The sequence below is a fragment of the Mycteria americana genome, chromosome 8 (genome assembly GCF_035582795.1).
Source record: "Mycteria americana isolate JAX WOST 10 ecotype Jacksonville Zoo and Gardens chromosome 8, USCA_MyAme_1.0, whole genome shotgun sequence".
Lineage (NCBI taxonomy): Eukaryota > Metazoa > Chordata > Aves > Ciconiiformes > Ciconiidae > Mycteria > Mycteria americana.
Genome location: NC_134372.1, coordinates 39,736,710 through 39,760,594, shown reverse-complemented (window position 1 = coordinate 39,760,594; position 23,885 = coordinate 39,736,710). Strand labels below are relative to the sequence as shown.

The 23,885-nt window shown below is 37.7% G+C and overlaps 2 protein-coding genes across 3 annotated transcripts in view; one reads left to right on the top strand and one right to left on the bottom strand.

Annotated features, from left to right (window-relative positions):
• Positions 1-23,885, bottom strand: part of TK2 (thymidine kinase 2) — a 341,867-nt gene that overhangs the window by 256,100 nt on the left and 61,882 nt on the right. The window lies entirely within an intron of this gene.
• The window catches only part of BEAN1 (brain expressed associated with NEDD4 1), a 66,429-nt gene that overhangs the window by 12,279 nt on the left and 30,265 nt on the right, over positions 1-23,885 (top strand). For both annotated transcript variants that reach the window (XM_075510829.1, XM_075510828.1), the window contains one exon: positions 1,473-1,607. In XM_075510829.1, coding sequence (XP_075366944.1) covers positions 1,473-1,607 — 135 coding nt within the window. The remainder of the gene's footprint in view (positions 1-1,472; positions 1,608-23,885) is intronic.

The following is a 23,885-nucleotide window of genomic DNA, read 5'->3' as shown; positions in this document are numbered from 1 at the left end:
TAGTGAAATGTGGAAAAAAAAAAAAAAACAAACAACAAAAAAACAAACACTTTCTTTGAATAATATAGGAGGGTTTTCCCCTCTTTTCCTGGATAATTTTCTGACTTCCTGATCTCCCTGAATTTGTTTGTTCCTTATAGTATGTTAATAGATTTTTAACCTAACAAACTGGAATACATTTACATAATAAGTTCTTTTTTCAATGATTTGCTCAGTTTGTTTTAGATGGTATGGCTGATCACTGGCATTCCATAGGATATTTTGTATTGTGCAGTTAATGTGTCAAAAAAAAAAAAAGACATACTCTTCCTTGCATAGAGATTCCCCAACTCCTTTTTAAATTCTGTATCATGCAGCTGCTGTTGGAATGTTTATGGACGTCAAACAAAACAGCTATTTTGAGTAGCCAGGGAAAGCTAAACACCTGTTGCTTGCTGGCGTTGCATTTGCAGTGACCACTCTCTCCTCAGGCATACCCTCAGAACTTTTGGACTAGGAAGGGGTGATCCTGTTCAGGTATGACAAGTGATGGCACTCCCACCAGCACTCCCATTTCTTGTGCAAATATGTTTTGCACAGGTGAATATTAGCATGGCCTGAAACTCTGCTTTTCTTAAGTTACAGGGCTTACGCTACTCCTGCTCCTTTGAAAGTAGGAAATTTCTGTTCATGCATGTGTGTATGCATAAAGATAAAAGGAACCATAGTATGCTATCAAAGGACAAGATAAAATTACTCTTTTTCCCCCTCTCTAGGCAGAGATGAGTGATTCGGTTTTCTACTCAGCCCCCAAGAAGAAACAGCAGTCCTGGGAAGTGGCTTCAATCTTTCAAGTGGGGAGCCAGTCAAAGATTTGGCTTCGTGCAGAGCTGCAGACCCTACTATATAGGATTTAATGTCTCTGCAAACCAAAGCTGAGTTTATGTCTCCATAAATTTACCCAAGGCTTTATTAAGATTATTCAAAAAAGCCTTCCCCACTCTATCAGACTGAGTTCCTACCCTTAATTGTCAAACTGGGAAGAGATTGTGAGAGAGTTATACTTACAGCTAAGAAGCCCTTAATCCAGTCCTTCAGGTTTACACAAGATAGCAGATCTCTTTCCCCCCTCATTTATCCATTTTGTGTGTTAAGTTGGGGCAAAGATGGATTGTTTTGGTTTGGATGTTACAGCATGTAAGTCAGTCAGAAGGCTAGGTGCCTCAGAGACACAGTACCCTTGTGGTTTCTTTGGTATGCTTCACCTAGACCTCATCTGTCTCGAACACTATTTAAATGATCAGCAACAACAGTATAGGAAATATTTGTTTGAGTCTGAGACCCTTTTCACATCTGACAAAGAGGAGAGAGTGTTTTCATCCGCCCAGGGCTTTCAAAAGCAGGAAGATTGACTTTCAGTAGACATGTGGCTTTGTTGCTCAGGAAGGAGTTGCTTGTTACACAAAGTCATCGATTGTTTCTCCTCCTTTCAGATGAACAGAGCATTCTGCCGTGTAAAAAAGAAGAACTACAGTGTGGTGACGGACTCTGCCTCTTAAACTGGCTGCGCTGTCACTATAAGAAGGACTGTGGCAGAGACTACATGTCCATCAAGCTAACGTGCTCAAGTGAGTTACCCTTCACTTTCTTAAATCATGACACAACGTCCTACGAATGTGAATCCATTTGCCCACCGAATCAGTGTTTGTACCAATATACTGTTCTAAGCATTAGATTTGATCTGGTTTTGCTGTTGCAAGGATATGGATATTTAGAGGTTTATTTATTCACATGTCTAAATCGTTTATACTGCATGCTGATTTCAAGTAGAATAGTAAACAAATATCAGCAGTAGTGGGAATGGAAGATTTGGTTGAGCTCAAAATGCATTAAGCTAATGTATTGTAAAGGCTGCTGCTCTGAAATGCCAGTTAAGGGGGGAGAAGGAAAAAAAAAAAAAAAACACCTAAAAAAGGCAGTCACCATTACCGGAAACAATTAGACACTGGCAGCTCTGCAGAGCAGTGACTGCTGGCCAGGCACTCTGCGTTTGGAAATGTTAATGTGAATAAACAAACAAACTGCCAGCTGATTAAAATAATACTTGGGCAGGGGAGAGGTAAGAATTACTTTCAAGTCAGAGATATCCACGGTATTTAAAGGAGTCATGCAACTTTTGTAAATGGTGCAGATAGTTTTAACCATTTGTTTTAGAACCAGATTTGTTGCAAATAAATTGAAAGATGAGATGGAGGATTTCTGGTGAACAAAGGTGTGTTGTAATCTCAGCAATTGCCATTTACTAGCAAACTTGGTGATGTAACCATTTCAGCTTTTTCTGTTCCTACTTTTTGCTAGTTATGTTTACTTGTTAATTTCAAGCTACAGTTTAAACTCCGAAACCTTCCTTTTAACATAGCCATTTTGTAACTAGCAACGTCTAAGAGGGCAAATTACTTTTAGACCTCTATTCTACATAGTACAAATAGGATGGATCACATAGTGCTGTCACTAATTACTTCCCAGAGATATTTGCAGACTTGGGGTTTTTAGTTAACACAACATTGTACACAGAAGAAACTAGCCGCAATTCTGCAAAAAGACCAGAAGTTACAACAGGGAAAGCAGATAGACAGGTACTGGCAATACACTTCAGATGAAAGTAAACCAAAAAACGAGTTTCAAGAGCGAGCTCAGTACACTCCATCCTGTAATGGGCATTCAGATGGATGGAGGCAAGACAGAGCTAATCCAAAGTAAAACCCTCTGAAACATGCACAGTGAGACAGCAGGCCCTCACACCAACTAGTCTGCAGATCCGTGCTTGTCACAGCCCGCTACCTGGCTTTACAGTGGAGTTCAAGCACTCATGCAACACAAGCACTCTGTAGAATTGATCGTAGTCCATTAAGCAGAGCAGGATTCAGGTCAGATCCATGGAGCACGAAAGATTATGATTTTATAATTGAGAATTCAGAAAGGCTACAGTTAACATGCATGGGAGGACACACAAGACCTGAATTTAGGCGAGACTGTAGGTCCTTATGCTCTTAATTCCTAACCTAATCAGCAGAGATTAGAGCTAGATATGCGGTTTGGTTTTTTCTCTGAGAAAACATATTGGGTGTGGTTGTGGAAGATTTAATGGGAACACATCAGTTTTGATGATCTTGCATCTTGCCTGGATCACATGAAAACCTTTCAGCAACTTACATCACACATAAGTATGTGTTATTTTCTGCCCTTCTATAAAGGTGTGCATAAAGGAGTGAGTAGCAACAAACTCTTTTTAATATATGTAAATATATTTTTTTTTCTAAATGCAAGGTTGTCAATTCAGTGCTAATAAGAAAAAACTGCAGCAATGACAGCTGACAAAATAGAGTCAAATAGTCACAGGTTTGCTCTGAACACATTACAGTAGTTAAGAGCTCAAAAACACAAAACCAACAGATCATTCACAATGGTTACAGAAGCGCACACAAATCAGAAATTGCCTAGAGGAAAAATTCATTATTTTTCAATGGAAAGACCGACTTGCTGTTCATAGATGAACCTGAGAGCAGAGTGACATCCAGCAAGGCACTAACATCTGTCACTTCATATATACTTCACAGACACAGAAATGTTTCAGACAAGATGAGTGCCAAAGCACCTCTATCATGTGTTGGTTTTGCTGAATAACAGCAAGACCTGTTAGAAGATCAGCACCAACAGAAAATCTACACAGAACGACTATGCAATTAGATCTGGCGTGCCATTTCCTTCAGTCTCATACTGTCCGGAATAGCACTGCTACCTAATAATAAAGGACAAGGCAGTGACAGAGCTAGATGGAATTCAAAAGCTGACAGATTTCCATATGCAGTTAGCATTCACATCAGGAAGTCATGTCTGAACATGTGGCTAAATAAACACATGAAAAAGTACTTGTGTATTAAAAAAAAAATCCCTTTGTGACTAATCTATAGGTAACATTATATAATATGTATATAAGGGGGTGTATATATATAATTATGTGCGTATCATCTTTACTCTTTTCCATTCTATATATGTGCAAGATAGAGGCACTCCACTTGAATTCTTTACTGTTCTTATTTCTAACTTTCTGCTTTTGTAATACTAACATCTAAACATTTAGCCCATAGGTTAGAAAATACTTTCGTTCATTCAGTCTATTTCATCCTAATACATTTTAGAATTTCCTGGCAGAATCCAAGAACCTGTGATGCCCACTGAAGGCAATAGTCATTTAAAGTACTACACCCTTGAGCCATAAAGCATGAATAAAAATATCAGGCTTTTACATATTAGTTACCATTATTCTTTCTCGTCTTAAATTTGTAATACTAACTTTACAGTTAATGGCATCTCCATTCAGAAATTTAATTTTCTTTTTATTTTGGCCAAGAAAAACTTCACCTACTTCATATGAAACCCATACATAATAAAAAAACGAGGTACCAAGAAGGAATTGTAGTTCCCTTATTGCATGTTTTTCTGTTAAAGCACTAGTAATAGATAGCTTTAAAGCTTGTCTCAGTCATATAATCTATTACTTACTTTGTGTGTCCTGGGACAATTTGTCATGCTGTTTAAGGAAACTGATTAAAAATGCAAATAGATCTATCACATAAGAATATTGTCTTCTTATTTTGATGTTTTCAGAGACATGGGGATTGTCACCTTTTTTTTAATTGAAAAGGATTTTTTAATATATATATAAAAATAGTAGAAATTTACTTTCATATGATTATTTCAACAACCTAAAAACCTTTTGATAAGTGGCATTAAGTCACTTAAACTTGTTTTTTAACAACAGGCAAGTGTAGCGTCCTATAGAGCTACAGCTATCAAACTATCACTAGTAAAAAATGTATGGTCATCATCTCCCCACATATGTTTAGAGGCCACATCTGCATTCCCCCACACACACACAAATTCCCAGTGAAAATTCTGCTAAATTTCTGTTTCTTCAAGGACAAAAGCTGACGTAATATTTTCTGAGTCAAAATGCTGGTAGTCAGCAGTGTTGTCACTAGTCTGTGTATTTATGAATGCACATTACTAGCATGCAATAGAGCCTATTTACTACCTGTAGTTATGATGAATTAACTGGAAAGGAGGAGGAAAAAGACAGCTGTTGTCTGGGCTTTTTTTAAGCCCAAACAAAAGCTATAGTCCAAATTTCTGCCATGCAATATGGTATTCCTTGACTAAAAATGCCTCAATGGATGCTAAGCAGATGTTTTGAAATGAGTTTCCATTGGGGTGGAACTTTATAATTCTCATCATAAATCATAATGTAAAAACTAGTATATAGACAGGTTAAAATTTCCATTTTTATCATGTTACAAACGAATAATTTCAGCATTAAAAAAAAAAGACAGAATAAAGCCATATTCCACCTTTTGAGTTGTCTGTGAAAATGGCCCTTGTCAAAGTTATTCTTAGTTATGGAAACTGAAAATCACGATATGCTGGAATTTAAATCCCTTTCCATTGCTTAAAGTAAGTTGTTGTTGGAGTACTGCTTTTATCATCAATGATTTTATGCTTACAGCCTGAAATTATGCAGAGGGCAGTGAAAAGCTTAATAAGATTTAATGCTAAGTGCTGCTTAAGATTTGAGAGGATCTTCCATGGTGTACAGTTCTCCATCTAGCATTTGTATCCTGCAGCTGTAGACCAACTCCGCTGTCCAGATCAAGCTCTGTCAGTAAAAGATTGTGCCATCACCATTGCTCACCTCCATCCACTAACTAGAAGGAATCATCCTCATAAACCAGTTGATGGAGTGTTTAAAATGAGTGCTCCCTAATCTGTGCTAAAGACACCACCAGCTAGGCAGGATAGTTTTATATTTCAATGAGGGGGTTGGAATCAGCTCCTCAGATTTTGCCAGCAGTGTATTAGGAAGTTTTCTGTGAACCTCAAGAATTACGGGGAGAGTAACCCCTAGCAAAAGGAGAAAAACTATCATAGAGAAGATAGTAGTATCTGCACAAGCATCTGTTCTGGTTGAAGCGTAGCTTGTTGAAAGCTTGACCCTGAGAAAGTAGGCTCAAGATTATTTCCTGAGCCTAAAAATTCCTGAGTACAGGGGGTCCACATATTGTACTATATATATAGAGGGAAGTGTCCATAAATGCTGTTCGGATCACAATCCCTGCTTCTAACACAAGGATTGAACATACAAGCATATTGCACAGCACTCAACAGGACAGCAATGAGCCCTCTGAGTACTACTCACAAGACTGTTTTCCATGTAATTAGCAAAGCACTTTTGTGATAGGATCAATTAATTACATTGCCAAGCGGCCGGTGATACTGTCACATAGTGTGCAGAGGTCTGTTTCTTAAATTAATTATATGGAATGTTTATCAAAGTCCAAAAAGACTTTCAATGCTGATAACATGCTTTACTATGTTACTTTGTTTTGCTCTTTCTATTTTAATTTTGTTCTACTTCCTTGCCCCACCTCTGGCTTTCTAGAAACCAAAGATACCTTTTAGTAAAGCTGAAACAGTAGTAATAGTATTCTTTCTATATGACAACTAGTGGTTACACAGCACATATACCATAAAGAACACATATAACTCTTGGAACCATGTTGAAAAATCTGTACAATAATTTTACTTTCAAACATTCATCAACATGCATCAAACTGGAAAATGAGAAGCTTTTCAGGTGCTTCTGAAAAGCAGTACAGTTCACTCCCCAGTAAATAAATACAGACAGGACTTAGGTACTTAGTTGTTTCTACTCACAGGCAAGTCCGTCATCAGCTTTTGAGACCGTGGAATTTTTGGTGGACTACAGCTATGCAGGGATTCCCAGGGAAGCTGATCACATGCAACTTCATTTGGCAAAGCTGGAATAAAACAGCAATTCAGTCTCAGCTAACAGCTAGTATAACAGAACGGTCACCCAGAACCGGGATAAAACACAGCCACCAAAGTAAAAGAAAGGGATGTCTTTCCTATTGCCCGAAGAGAATTATCCCATCAAGCTGAAAACGGGTTAATCATTCCTATCAACACTAGAGTTCCTAAAAATGCATCACAGAAACATGGTGGTTTTTTGCTTTGGACTGGACTAGATCCTCTCTGATGGTACTTAGGTTTAAACTAGCAGCTCTGGTGTGAGTATTCACGCCTTTAAACAAACACACAACTTCAGAGCATGAAGGTTGTGCTTTGTGCAGGTTTAAAAACAAAAAGCTTTTCCATAGGATACCCATTAGAAGTTTATTTGTCCAACAGTTTTCTTTTTTGGTCTGAGAAAGCCTTTTTTCTTTAAACAGAGAAATAAATGGCCAAGTTCCTCAGTCTGTTATATGTGCTCACTACGCATGTACATTCACTCCAGGGGATTTTGGATTTGTCAGTAGCTAAGGGGAATGCATGAGATCTACTTAAAACACTGGCAGTACATCAACCACGGAAGCAGACTAATGATAGAGTGAAAGGGAAATGACTTTCAAATCACCTCCTGCCCACTGTGTCATTAATGCCTAACCTAATATTTTGGATTCACATACTTACGTGTTGGGAGGGAACAAAACGAGAATCTTTTGTTCTAGCACTTATAAAATCACGTACAATACTGTCTATAATGGGGGCTTCCTGTACCAGTAACCACTGCCATGTGGTCTCAGTAGTCATTTAGAATAAGAGATTGCTTTGTATCAGCTATGCAGGTAAGCAGGATCTCAGAAATGGGAAGAGCAAAGGAAAAAGAGATGCTGAGAAAGGACTTCAGAAATAAATACCTAGGAAAGGGGAAAAACAAAACTGGCAGCTCTTTTTCAACTGTATTACACCAGTTTTACTATCACATAGCTCACTGAAATCTCTTGTGGCCCACTACTGTAAGACAAGAATGAGGGCCATGGTATTTTGACGATATCTGCCACTATTGTGCGCAGTCCAGTCACACTAGAACTCTTGAAATTATTAGTTGTCCAGTTATGAGCAAATGGCAGAGACATTCAACATTTCCTATTTAAGACAGTGAGAATGATTCCAGAGGGCTCACACACAGTATGGTGGTTATAAAGGAAAGACAGGCTACAGTATTTTACACATTCTTTCAGACCTAGGCATGTACGGGAACAGCTTTGCAGCTAGCTGTGGTAAAGTGAATTTTCAGGGAAGGGAAAGGAAGGGAATCAGGAAAATCTTGGGTCCTCAAAATCAACATCCACAGTATCTACTGAGAGTAAGAGTGGACTTTCCAGCGAGGCTATATTCCATCGTACGTTTAGCATATTGCTACAAGATGGAAAACGTCTGTGCTATTGCCACAAACCATAGTCTAGTTCTGGCAGGAAGAGCCTCAACAAGTGGTGGATCGAACAAGAAGAATGCGGGATAAGTTCTTTTGAGAGGAGGGAATCTTTGTTCTTTTTGTAGCACCTCACACATCCAGTTTCCTATACCATGGCTTCTAGGCATTATGGTAATATAAGTAAAGAATAACAGTACCAGTCAGTGTGTTGAGTCATAGCTCTGATATTCCTAAAAGGCTGTTCATGGCATCACAGTAATCAACAACAGCTTGACAAGCTGTGTGCATGCATTCATAGAGATGATTCTTACACAACCAACAGTATATGCTTACCAATAGGTGATGTGTGCATATACATATATAATCACAGCTCTGTAAAAGAGGTGCCTTAATGTAGAAGGAAAAAAATAAAAACAGGAATTAATTTCATATTGCAGGATTATAAGTCTTCACAATTTGGTTAATTTTTACCCTCCGTAGTTATCTTGGCTTTCAGAGACAAAATAGTTACTTCCTGAGCTTAGTCTGAGAGCTTAATTTTAGCATTTAAGAAGCAAAACACTGACATAAAAGTATCTCATTTAATGTGCCGCTACCATGAAATTCAGCCTAATGGGAAAGAACTATTTAAAGTGTATTTCAAGTATGAATATATTTGCCTTCCTGTATCAGTCAGCCAGAATCACCACATGAAAAAATGCATTCTTGTATCTTTCTGCAAAGATACAAGAATGCATTTTCTCTTTCTTGTGCTCTCTTTTCTTAACTTGACTGACGGTGATTTTTCGCTGTTAAATCCTCTTGAATCAGAAGTAGAACCACTGCTAAGTCTTAACAGAAGCATTGTACTGCATGTACTCAAGGGAAGCTGCCCTGAGAAGCAATGCATGGATTTGTTCCAGTTGAGAAAACAAGCTAATATTTCCCTTGCTGTAAGAGGAAATCAAATGTATAATCTTTGCTCAAGGGTTAACCATACATTTCTCAGAAAATACATTCAGCAAAATAGTGTTGACCTGTAGCACTTAAGATGTACTTGCCTTCACCTACTCTTTTTCCAGTCCTCTAAGCCAACCATTTAGCATAGCTTACATGCATACAAAGATTTTAGCTATCTTTTAGTGTCTCAGATTACCTGTGTGCTTTTTTTAAGGCTGTATTATCTATCTAGAGACTTTCCTGAAACCATCAGAAAGTAGTATTAAAGGCTAAAATTTTGCTTCAGATTTAAACATATATTTTCATGGGAACCAAAGAATTTGCCCCACTGAAGCCAGAGATAGTCATAACCTGTGCAATCATTGCTCCCACTTGCAAGGGTTACATGACTGGAGTCTTTTGTACCAAAGAAATTAAGTGTCTTTTATGTCACTTGATACTTTTCTTTTTATTATTAAAGTAATTAAACACTGCACAAAAACTTAAAATAACTCTGTTATTATGAAGACTTTACTTAAGGCTCATATTAACAGGAGCCAGGTTTATGTTTGTTCTAAAAGCTGCATCCACACAGATAATCCCACAGATTGCCTTTCTATTACGTACCACAGGCCATTTGGATTAATAATCTCCATCACTCTCTATGCAGCTTTATATAAAGTCATGTAGGTAATCCTGCCTATGGAAAGTCCTCTCTAGATAATCCTGCCTAGAGTCAACCAGGCTGGTTAACATAATCTTGTCATGAGACTGTTGAGGAAAGTATGTTTGAATACTACCCAGACTTTGATTTTGCACAGTTCTTGTCAGAAAAGCAGATTTCAAGGAAGGCACCGTACTGTTATTTAAGCAGCTACTACATTAACGTAACAGTGCTTGAGATACTAGAGTGACAACAGTCATTAAAAATATTAAATTTTAACCTAATGAATGCAGTCTTTTGTTTCCATTCATTCCAAGTTAAGTCCATTAGATGTCCTTTTAAAGTTATTCTAACTGAAGAAAAGGAATTTGTCATTTCACAATCTCCTTGCAAATTTGCATCGAGGCTTCTCTTAGTCCTTGCAGTTAGTTTCATGGAAGGTATACAGACCCTCCGAGTACAGGTTTATATACTCTAGGTTGTCAGTGGAGCTGGACAGGCACTCAGGGAGGTGATTTCATAGAGGTTCAACCTGCCCTGTAGATGCATCCAGTCTCTTCTTACTGCCCAAATGGGAGACCTAGAAAGCACTGATGCCTAAAATAAGCTCCAAAGTGAAGTTCCAAAAGTGGGTGAATACTTGCTCTCAATCTGTGTGATACCGTTATGCACCACTGAAATAGATAGGAAAAGCTAGTTTTAGTGATCATTGAAGGAAACACAAATGGAAGGCATGACGGAGGCACTGTTTTACAAGAAAGAACTCCGAACTCAAGAGACCCAGTCTGTCCTGTGTCTACCAATTTCTTCCTGAAAAGTCATTTAATCTTCCTTTAACTTCACTTCTTCACCTAGCAAATGTACATAACTATACTTGTCAGCTTTGAAAATTGCTGTATTATAGGCACCCTAGCACTCTTATGAAACAACAGAATGATATTCCTTATATTCAAGAATATCTTTATAATACAAGCTTCTCTATTAGGAAAAAGACTTTAGCATCCCAAAAAAAGATAAAGGGAGGGGGGAAAGGAAAAAAACCCTGTCTGCATCTAGTTTGGGGACACCTTAGTAAATCAGTTCTTACAATCGTGCTAATTCAGGCTTCTTCAGACATCAAATTGTTTGTTGTAATGATAGTTTAAACAATCTTTATCATGCAATTAAGTTCTGAATTCACTGCTGCTTGTTACTCTTATTTCGTCTTTGCTGCTTAGTCACAAGAAGATGTTTTGGCCTCCAGTTAGATTTCAGTTCTTTGGAGCATTCATGAAATTTATTTCTGTTTTATTAGGAGAATTTAGATTGTTGTGGAAATTACTATCTACTCTTTCCCTGTTACAACAATATGCAGCCTATTGCATACAAAAATGCTGTTACTGCACTTGTTTATAAATTTCATGTACTACCTTAGTCTGGATTATCAAAACTAATGACAACAATATCCTCTTCTCTTACAACTTTTTTTTATCCTTTCTAAGGATTAATTTGAAAGACTGCTTCTTCCAGTGCTGTTATGTTTATTCAGCATACTTTTCTCTTTTATTTGCTGACATTAAGTTTTATTTAATGCATATTGTACTGCCTGCTGAGGGTCAGTATTTGTTAATCTTGCCAGATATAAAAATCCTACTCACGTACTACCAACTTTTGTAAGCAGAAATGAACAATGGACATAATTGAAATAGCCCTCAAGTACCTGTTAATTAGAGGAGAACTTTTATCTGTATTATGCATCTTTAACTTGACAACTTATCTTTTCATAAGCACGTAGCTAAAAAGAATAGAGGGTTTAGAAAATAACAACTAAGCATAGAATTCAGGCATAAACATAAAAGGCAAGCCTGCATGGCTCTGGCACCCTTTGTCTCCTAGCTAGAGAAATTAGAAATGGCTAATGGAAATCAGGATACTTAAGAAAGGAGTATGATCAGGTACTATCAAGCAAAGATGCCAGTGCCACGTCTTCCTGAAATGGGACAGTCATTCTGATGATGACCCCTCTTGCCCTGTGAACTTAGAAAATGTTCAATTCTGCTAAATACAGCTATTTTCAAGGTAGAGATAATAATACTAAATTATTTGACAGGATGTAAAGAATGACTGGTTCAGTTTCATAGTGAGAAATGATCAGTATTATTGTTATATTTTGAAATATATTAAAATATTTCTTTGTATGGTTGCATTTTTTCAGGAAGAGAAGCTAAGGTTTAAAAGGGGAGTTTCTATCAAGGGAGCCTGCCAAAGGCTGCTCCGTAAATCCGCAAACACAGACAAGAAACTAATGTAGTTAAAGAGTTATCTTGATATGCCTTTTCCTTCATCTGTAATATGAAGTCTAGGAATTTCAGAAAAAGCTATTTTAAAACATTTCAGTAATTTTTATTGTAACACCTCTATAATACAAACTTTCAAATCGACAAGACAAGAAAAAAAGCCCATCAGCTAGGCAAATACTGCTCCCACAATGTAAATAGGTAAAACAGGGACAATTTTTGAACGTGCATCTCAGTGCTCCCTGAATTGGAAAATTTTGTATGAATAAAATCAAGAATGCATTTACAGTGCGTAAAGTATGCACATAAGCTCTTTAATGAATTGAGGCCTAACTTCTTTGTCCACAGTCTCTTTATAAATAAATAGCAGAATCCAGCTTTTTGGCACATTAGCTTTACGAAACATGAGTTAGTGGGAAACACTATATGCAGTAGAATTGAGAAAAGATGAAAATAGAGAGCAAATAGAAAACAGTCAGCAGGGCCAGGGGGCATAAAGCCTCCTTGAAATCCTACATTCAAATATGCCTTAAGTCATGACTGAAATAATTTGGTTGGTTTCATCTGCGTGGCTAACAGAAGAGGCTTGTTCATATCATTACATTGCAAGAGGAGTGTTTATAGCTGCCAGGCTTTGTTCCAGAGAGAAAAGTGGCAAATAAATGCATATTATATATAAACACACAAGCAGGGAAGAAAAAAAAAATGTAACGGTAGACAACAGAATATTCTCCTGATCTATCTTACTAAGCATCACTGGAGACTCTCATAAACAACAGAAATTCACAGAACTAGTAAATGATGTTTATAAATGAATGAAACCCTGATGACATCCTTCTCTGAGGAGAGAAGTAGAAGTAATCCCCTCAATCCTTCTACATGGGAGAGCCAGAGAAACGCACAACCCAGTGATATGTGAAAGGACGACTGAGAGTTCAGGGTCTAACTTAGATGATGCTTCTGGCCTAAAGCACTAATAAGTCCTTCACCATCTTTGTAATGCTGCACTTGCCATAACAGTTACATGGGAAAAAAGATTCTTTGCTGGGAATTAAGCATCCTTTTATAACACCCTTTGGTGCAATTACAGGGATAGCCTTTGTTTTCCGTGGATTCAGTTGTCTGGCCACAGGAATGCTAGATTAATTTGAAGTTGAATTACATGCCTGCTTGGGAGTTGGATCTGCTTGGTGTTCGTAGGTAAGCCTTGCTACCGCAGCATGGCTCTCCTGAGTTGTGCTGACATAGTCGTTTGTGCGTCTGCTCTAGAAACAAGGCCTGGGGACCAATCCTGTGTCTGCTCTAGGAGCAAGGCCAGGGTGCCAATTCTGCTTCCAGAATAAAATTGTTGTGGGGAAGGTTTTTATTCACACAGTGTGCTTCACACCATGGCCATAAAAAGTTTGTGGTGGCTTAACTCAGGGAATGGTGCTCTACCAGATGAGGGACAGGAATGGTTAAGGCTGGCATTGCTTTCTGTGTGCCTCCGCTAGTGAAGCCGCAAGTCTGCTACTAAGAACAAAAACAGCCATTCTGGGGATTCTCCCAGGAAAGAGAAATGTCAGAACTGACACAATGTTTGCAGTAATAAGCTGTGTTGGCAAAATTCATGTAGATGTCACCAAAATGTAAATGAACTCCACTGACTCAGGGAAGCAATCTCCAGAAGAGACATAGAACTTATTTGCATTTAGCAAGGGATTACAAATATCATAGTTCTCTCTCCTCCTCTCAGACTGGAACTGGTGTCAGCAGTGCAGAGATGCATTTCTCTTTCTCAAAACTAGTTTAATACCAAGAGAATAAAGTGTGTATCCCTGTGCTTGTCAGCTAGCTTTTTTTCACACATACTTTGCTGCAGGAATCCTGATTCTCAATACTAGGAATATAGTATATGATATAGTACAGCAGAAACATGTAGAAGTATATAATTGGTACAGAAACAAAAAGAAGTCAGTCAATGAAAATACACAACAGTTTCATCACTTCAATAAGATACAGTGAGGTGAGTCCACAAGCTTTTATTGGGCTCCAAACATTTTCTTGTCCTGAGTACTACACTGCAGACAGTAGTCAGCACAGGCTTTGCAAAGTACTACAGAAACCCTGTTTTGGAAATACTCCATGGAACATGAGTTAACAAGAAGGACAGAAAGTTTACCTGATGATAAAATGCATGAACAAGGCAGGTATAATGCAACATCTTAATTTTTGTTGTCTGGAGGAAGGAAACATCATCAGGATGAAAACAAAATACACAAAGATAGTACAGGAATGTTACTTACATTTCCCACTTTTTAAGGAATATAAAGAAAAAGAAAAAAAAAAAACCCAAACAACCAAAACCATGTTTCCATAGCAAGTCTCTTTTTTTCCTATTTTCTATCTTCGCATAACCCATGTAATATTCATTAGAAGTAATTGCTCAGCTTAAGGAAACAGTGTGCTGGTAATTCATGCCTCTTCCACAGGTCATAGAAAGTGCAGGAAAAATATGCAGAATTAGAACATGACTTAACACAGAGCATAAGACATAGACCACGTGCCACAGAAAGTGTCACGAGTCAATTCAAGGAAGAGCAGAGTTAAGCTATTGCCCTTTTGGGTGTTGGCTTATGAAACACATTCGGTTGAAGTGCCACTCTACTCAAATGCATTGGTGCGTCAATGCACAGCCTCAGTGCGACCGTCTGTCCTCAGAAGACCAGTGCAATTTGAACACTGCCGGCCCTTTCAGTAGGCACACAATAAGGTGTTCTTCTGACAAAATTGGATCATACTTGTACTAATAGAGGTCAGCATGGGATTTCATGACTGAACAAGCCAAAACAAGGGGTCACAGTCTCAATGTGCTAAAATTGTGCACATCTAGTTTATTGTTTGGTGCTTGAGAAATTGACTTGTCTCATGCTAACATCCTAATGATTTGTTGGGTGACATACTACTCTTCAGCACTAATACCATGCCTTCCCTTTGAAAAGGGAGCAAGCATTTAGACTTTGGATGCCAAGTTCCTGATGTATCATCTTTTCTACCAGGACAGAAAAAACCATGTTGGCTATATAGGTGGTAGATTTCCAGTCATGGCCATTACACTGCAAAGTTCAGCAAGCACCACGTCCTCCCCACTGTGTAGGATGCTATTTTATCCTAACAGGGAGCTAACACAATGCAAAATAAGTCCACAGACTTTCCCTCTGTAACCCACCAAAATTCCATTAATTCAAAGACATCCATCACAAATGTCACCACATCCCTACCATAGAAAGACATTCCATACAAATGTTACATACATACTGATGGGGCCCACGGTGGCAACCCATTCCTCTCTCCCCAGGCCTCTGAGCCCCAAATTGCACACTGCAGCCAGGACTGCTTTTTGTGATAAGGCAACTAATCCTTTTAACCCAGTCTTTGACCTAACTGAACAGGCTAGTGACTGAACTTGCTGCATCTTTTTCCTGTCCACCCTAAGCAAGCTGTTCTGTGCAAGGAGCAGAGACAAGGTGCTGGAGCAGAAGGAAGAAGTGTTACTGTTTATATTGGCTCGTCAGTGGTAACTACTAGAACAAATAAGTTGAACAAACTTATTTATTTGGACAAAGCTTAATGGTACATATGGTCTTTGAAAAGAAAGATCCCATTCTCACAGATGAGGGTTTCCTTACCATCTCCTCCATCAGTTCCTCCTTCCACTCAGGAAGGTATTATCACCCTAAAGAAGCCACATCTAAAGCAAATGTGACAGATCAACCTCATGTTATTCCAAGGTTCAAGCACCCTTCTCCCACATTTATTCTTGTAATTCAATACCAATAATGAAGATTAAGTATACTGTCTTTACAGGTACATATTAATTAGAATTGAAGATAGTTACTTCAAGACAAGGCAAAACCTTGATGTTAAATTTCTCTGCTTAACATTGCTTCTAGAGTTTACCAAAAAAAAAAAAAATTACTACGATCAAAAACCATTTGCCAAAATTCCAGTGGAGAAAAATAAAAACTTCATTGAAAAAATACAACCATAACAAAAACGTCTATTTCAAATCTAATTCAATAAGCTTGCAAATGATGATTGTAGTTATGTTCCTAACTTACAGATGCTTGCATGGGTGAATAATTAATGTGATCTTATACCATGATCATTATGCATGTACAGTAAACCTGCACATGTAAAACTCGTATGAATGCAGTTTTGAAAAAGACAGCATTCCCCCAGCACATCTTACAGACATCCTGCTCATTTGGAATCCTACCTCGGTGAAGTATCTGCTTCTTTGTCATTTCCCATTTGGGAATAATTGAGAGATGAGCAGATAACTGAGCCAGTGCACAAGATAATTTGACTGGACACCGTATTGATTCCTCCTATGATGATTCAGGAACTGGTGGTGATGAAGACTTATTTGGATAGAGTAGTAGTAGTGCAAAAGAAATTACAGGGTGCCCATGCTTCATCAGTGATATCTACCTCATAGTCAGTGAGAGAGTAAAACAAGAACTCTTGTGCTAAATTAATCAGAGGAAATAGGAGCATAATTCATACAGTTAGTAATCATCTTGACAAATATTGTAAATTAATGCATTATACATTGTTCATTACTTTTTATCTCAGTCACAGTAATTTTCTAAGATTGATACGTATATGTTTCTCTTTGCAGAGTTTTTGGGTAATCAAACACTGATAAAGGGCAACATGAGGAATAAACATACGCATTATTAGGCTATCTCTAATCTTTCTTCACAGACAGGTTTTATCGCCATGTAACATAGGAGATGAACAGGAACAGTGACTTTCCTTTCAGAACCAAAAAGCTCACTGAACAGTCTTAGCACTTCCTGAATCAACAAGGTTGCCCACACCTTCACAAGCATTCAGTGCTTGCAAGCTCAGGTATATTGTTAGCAATGAGGCCATCTGTTTTTATCAACCCTGTCTTCCTTGGCCCAGCCCTAAAATCTGGTATTTTAGGAAAATATGCAGCAGCTGCTAGTTAGAAAAATCTGTGATCTCATCCCCAGAAGGACTTAACAAGATAGTATTAACAAGTGACACAGTAAATATGAATAAATCAATTATTTTAATAATCCAAACAGCATGATATTTCTTGTATCATATGCTGTCAGCACAAGGGAAATCAGAGGATCTAAAGTGAAAGTCCCTGCACTATATGATATTAAGTACAGCCCTTAGAACAAATTGTAGTAGGACAACATGCACAGGCTGAACATTATAAAGGTGTAGGTGTAGCTCCATAAAACATAGTGGTTATCCTTATTAACATTTCTAGCACATTTCTCCAATTAATACCAATGCAGAAGGTATCTAGAAGAAGGCAGGGGTTCAAACAGGATTTTATTTTTGTATAGCATTCATACCTTCCTTGGTAAAGAATTGCAGTCAGTCCCTTTATATCCAGTAGCTAAAAAAAAAAACCAACAAACAAACCAAACAAAAAAAACCACAAAACCAAAACCAAAAAAAAACCGCAAACCAACCAAACCAAAAAACCCCACACCTAACTTCAAACCACATTCCCTTACCAATTTATAATGGAAGGCAGGACCTCTCCCTTCTCCAAGTCATGAACAACGTATCACTGTAGTACAGTTTCAAGACACCCCCACCACTCTTGATTAAGACCCCTCAAAAGATACCTTGTAATGCACAAGACAAGAATGAGGAGTTAATGGAACGATTTGATACATGCAGAGATTTCAAACCTTTCCCATTTCATGTTTTTCCCCAAGCTTAAGGACAGTGGGCATCTAAGATTAAAAAAAAAAAAAAATTTAAACAATCAAAAAAGTATCTACTTTCCATTAACATTCTAACTGGGCATTTTGCCAGTACAGTTATATTTAGGATATGCTGTGAAGTCCATGGTTTTACAAATTCTGAGAAATAGCTGTTCATCTGCTACTCCAAGGTAACGTAATATTTCAAAATTGCTTAGAGGCAATAGGGTAATTCTGAGTTTCCATTTTGTCTCTACAGCAGATCAAAAACTTACTGTTAGCTTTTTAATAATTATATGAGGCTCATCTCAGCTTTTTACATATTTCACTTTCCAGTTACAATAACCATCAGGAGTTCATGCTTACATTAAAGCACAAGAGCTTTACAGAGAAAACAGCCACCTTTTCTAAGCTTATTTTTGTTCAATTTCAGCAAATTAATCAGTCATTGCATTGCTCTTGCTTTAAGCAACTGAAGTTCAAGGCTTCCATATTGTCTTAGCATTCACTTGGTTCAGTCATTCAGCTAACACCCACACAGACTGGTCATCTTTGGTGGAGGCCTCAGTTGTGAGCCACATGTGTCACCAGAGTTGGACAGGTGACCTGTGGAGATCACTGGGGTAAAATGTGATTCCAGCCCTGGGGTTCGATCGTGGTTGTTCTTACCTGGTCCCCTCCAAGAGCCATAGCACCTTTTCACAGGAAAGGACCAAGTTTTTACTGTTGTTCAAAGCTCTGTGACTCTACGGCTGTCAGAAGGGATTTTCCCCAAGTCTTTAATAGCAAGATCATTATGAAGATAGCGTCCAGCACAGACAACACATATCCCATTTTATTTTGCTAGGATTTGATATTTCTTTAGTAACCCTGGAGCACTATTTTTCCCCTTTTATTACTTTCAGTACTACATCACTTCCATGAATAAGCCTTTTTCAGAATAGCATTCACTTTCCTCCAGCTCACACACTGTATTTCTACTGTGTCATATAAAATAGGAGCTATTTTTGTGCTGTCAGTTTCTTCACAAAAAAAATTCATTGTCTACTAATGCAAAGACTATAAAATTTCAACTTGCTTTTAACCTTTCAATGTCTTTTAATCTGATTGTTCACACACAAGAAACTGAAGATGTTCATACATTCACACCAGAATTGAAGTAGCAGTGTATGCAGCTATCTCATGCAAATATTAGTCCACATAAGAGCAGGTGCATACAATTTACATATCTAAGTTTAGCATTCTCTTTGAGATGGTGATAAATTCTTCTAATGTGAACTTTTTACATTGCCCTCCTATTGAAGCACATTCTAAGTTCTCCTGTATTGCAAGACTATAATGTAACATACAACTTTCTGGTAGAGAAGAAGTATGTTTAGTTAATTTGAATAGAAGCACCTTAAGTGGCCACACCATGTGAATCCTCTTGGCCTCATTACGAACCTAACAATGTAACTCTTATCTGCCAGCAAGAAGTTAAAATGAACAATCAAGGCAGATATGAGGAAACTGAAGAAGGGGTTCCATTTTTTTTTTGTGATTCTTTTTTAATTTGTTAATCAGCAATTGTAAAAGTCCTTGCTGTTAGCAAGTATGTAGATGAAAATCCCTTTGCAGTCATGTATGATCGGGATAACCAGAGACAGAAATAACTTCCTTTTCTATTACAAAGTTGTTTATCTCTTTCCCCATATATTTGCCCATGCACTTGCAAGGGGATAGAAGAGGATTCTACATCAGCCTAGATACTAGTTTCTCCACTAAGAATCCCATAGCGTTTTTCAAAAATCCTTTTTTTTTCTCCAGTGCGTAAATGGGAACAATTTAACAGACACATTTCCACTATGAATGTTAATAGAAGTAAGAGAGGTAGGATGCTTTGCATACAGGCATGTTACGAGTTAACAGCAGCGCTCAGGAAACAACCAAGGGTCAATTTGTGCTGCAGTGGCGGGTTAATAGTCAAAAGAAGATCATTCTGCCTCATCCGAAATAGCAAATTGTGTCCACAGATGAAATCAGTTATCTGATAAACTGCAAGAACAACAGTTAGTGACCTTTAACATCAGACTAAACATACAAAGCACATCTCTCTGATGTGAACACTGCTACTGCCAGAAGGTGGAAGCTGGATGGTGTTTCTCTCTCCCTGTTGATCCAGGCAGTATCCCTAAAAGAGCTTTCATTTAGGTAGTCTTATTAGAACCACCCCTGCAGGGCACACTTGTTTTCTGGGACTGAAGCATTTTCTGGTCCCTTTTGTTCAAAAGGCCACAAAAACTAGCTAGCCTTAAAAACAGTCAGTATTCCAGGTTAAGATACCATCAAGGGTGCTCTGTGGGCATCACAGAGGTTCTAACCTACGTGCAACACTGTTCATTACAAAGGGATTTATAAAACCTTTGTAATTCAAAATTTAATCAATTTTCCCATAACATATAATTATTTAAATGGAGTCTAATCTAAGAAACAGTGTGCTCACAGAAAAAGCCAAAGTTCTTGTTCTAGCCTTACTCTGCATCTTTCTATTACTATTTTCACTCAATCTCATTCAGTAGCACTGCAGAACATGCACACTGCAATTTCTGTTTCCTTTAGAAATATATTCTTATTTAAATCCTCTTTGAAAATAATAAATAGCTTAGTTTTAAGAACAGGGAGGAATACCCACAGCCTAGACTTCTAATTGCCTGGAGGGAAAATGGTGCAGCATACACAGATGTTTCTCAGAGCATCTGTAAATATCAGTCCTTCTTAGCATGTCTTCTGTTTGGGCAACAACCCAGGACCTCTTCTGATTTCCCAGCAGATAGGAAGGTGTAGCCACCTCATCTCTAGCAGCTATCAATGTTTACCCTATGCTGAAACTAGCCTTGAAGTGGAAACTACATTTTACATTTAAAATACACACATATACACACTGCATTTTATATAGAAAGGTGAATAAATGTACTTTCCTAAAGGCTATGCTTGGTTTGGGGGGTGTTGTTTGTTTGTTTGTTTTTAAAGTCCTTCCTCTGCCATCTCAAATGGAAAAGCAACCAACATCATATTATTTATAAGAAGGAACTATATGGAACCTATAAAATAAGCTATGTATGCAAGACAGCAGAATGTTACGCTATTCCAGGAGAAACACCGCTGCCTATCAGCTGGGGGGAAGTTACTTTTTCCAGCCCTTCAGTGGTGTGAGTCTTCTCTCCTCTTTAAGCCGGACTCAGCTCTGCCAGCCAAAGATAAAAATGGGAGAGGGCAGAATACATGATGTGTACCAAGCAGCCCCTAGACACTGCACAGCGTACATATGGAATGGTATTTGGCTGTATGGCAAGTCCTGTACTCTGATTTACCAATCCTCTAACCAAACAGGTCTTCTATAGTAAGCAATAGGGCTTTGAAAGAAAAGGATTTCCCCCCCCAGTTTTTCAAATAGTAATGTTTGAGTAATTTAATTTCTATAGATCTTTCAGTGTCTTTGAATTTTGGTCGCTCCTTTAGCAACAAAGAGACTAGGTGATTGAAATCGTCCTGAAAATCAATACCTGTTTTGCTATTACTGACATTCCTGCAGCTGTCTAAGCAGAAGTCCTAGTCCTATTCAGGCAAAATCTGAGGGAATGAAATTGCTTCTTAATGGTATGAGAAAACTCTTTGATTTATGCAGGCAGATACTGCTGTAGCTTTTACAGATACAAATGATAATGTAAGTCATACTGTCGGCTTTGTATACTCTGTGACATCAACACCATGATTCATACGGAAGTACATAACACTGCAAAACCATTTTAATTATTTAAAAAAATTCAAGTCACCTTGAAAGAAAGACCGAGATATATCACATATGATATCACCTCTTAAAGAAAGATCTTTGGATTCCAGCATTTGTTAGCAGGTTTCTATCTTAGTGCCCAGTTCCTTACATAACTAGCTAGATCAGTATTTCAGTTGTTGTCATTATTTTCTAAGTAGTCAACGCCAATCATTCCTCTACATGTTTTTTTTTTAGTAGATTACTACTGTTGAAGACTGGAGATGAGGACGGAAAAAGAAAAAGGATTGTTTCAATAGGAAAAGTCCTAAATAAGAAGCAGCACATAGCCACAAACACTCTAGAAGGAGTGTTCGAGGTATATATAAGGTGGATATCATTCCTGAAGCTCAGTTAGTAGTTCAGTCTCAGAACTTTGTTGCAGATACCATCTTTATTAGCTCTTTTCCAGAGTTTCAAATCATGTGAGCAGGTTAATGATTGCTGAAAGATGCTGGTTAATAGAACCAATTGAATAGTTCAATGCAATAAAAGGAAAATACAAAACTTCATAATTTAAAAAGTCTCATAAATTTGAGCAAATTAATAATAATCAGAAGTGGATAGCTGATTTACAGAGTCATAAATGCATACAGTGGGCAATAGAACACAAGTCAGCTGCTCACCAGTTGTTACTGTTAGAGCTAGCAAGAATTCCATCACTGCCTTCTCATTTTCTCTGTGGAAGTGGAAAGTAAAGTTTGTAAAGAATGGAACTTTTCTGTGGAAAGTTTTGGGGATTTTTTCCCCCAACATAGATTAGGTTTCCTGCCTGGGCTACATCTTCCATGAGCTGTCATCTGCCATATAGCTACCTCTTTAGGTCACATTAGATATAGTTCAGACAGAGCTGAACCTCCTAAAAGAGAAGACATCAGACATCTAGATCACAGTTCAAGCAGACACACTACTAAGGTAAAATACAGAATTATTTGCCAATTACAATTTTTCAAACCTTTCCCTCTCAGAATAAAAAGAAAAATTATTATATTGCTACATTTTTTTCCAAATTCTATATGAGAAGCTTATGTGCCAAAATACCAGAGTTTCTCACAATAAAAAAAATTACTGCTTTTGCCCCGGTCAAGTCACTACCAACCTAAGTTGGATCTGAGTTTATGAAGGTAACTTTACTTTAATGGGTAAAATAGGATTCTCATCATACTTATTTCCAAGCCCTAATATAGAGTTTCTGAAAAAAGTAATAGGTTTGAGTCCTGCTTATAAAATTGTATTAGTTCAAAGCTTCTTGTATATGAGAAAATAGGGGAAGAAATATATTGTCCATCAGAAAGTGGGCTGTTATACTTCCAGAGTGATTTGTTTCACTGCAGTGGTATTTATCATGTTGATAAAATAGACCATGGATCTGAAAATTGGAAGATTTTTCCTGTTAATTTGAAACAGCACCTATACATGCTGCTGTGACATCAACATAATACCCTAAAGCCACAGCATCTGAAAAGATTTATTTTCTGAGCCCTTATGCAGCCACATTCTCTTTGCTTCTGACATTCTCAATTTGCAGGCTGCTGGTGATCCGATCTTATTCATTCTGGCTTTATAATAAGGATGTCAATGCAAGAAGAGAAAAGTCATTATCTGATAGCCAGCAGACATGATAAAAAGGCAGAGTTAGATATCTCAGAGGAAAGGCCGCCCTTTCTGCCTTGGATGAGCTTCTCAAGGTCATGGGCGGCTTTTGTACCTGTAAGTATGCTCCAAATTCACTTTACGCTGAGTGCATCACATAAAACTGAAATGTCCCTACCACACAGTTTCATGTTCTGAATAAGGTTTTGATTTTTTACTATTAACCAGTGAAAAGTTTTAATTATGATTAGAACATATATATGCAGTGGGAAAGATCAAAGAGGCAAGGTGATCTGCAGAGAAACTTAGTCTAAATTTATGGGTCCTGCCTGGTTAATGGCATTCATATGGGTTTGGATTATGCTGAAGTATCTCCCACAGTAGCAATAATCAGGCAAAACTAGTTAACCATTTGTATAGAAAGATTTTTACCTCAAATTTAAAAATAATAATGAATATCATCGGTTTTGGGAACTGTTTAAATGTCACAGTTGCAGCAACTGACAGCAAAAATGTATTTATTCATCGACTTTGCCAAATAACTCCTAAGTACTATTCCAGAACATAAGCTACCAGCAAGCACAAGTTAATGGGCTCTAATAAGCAGTAAGTG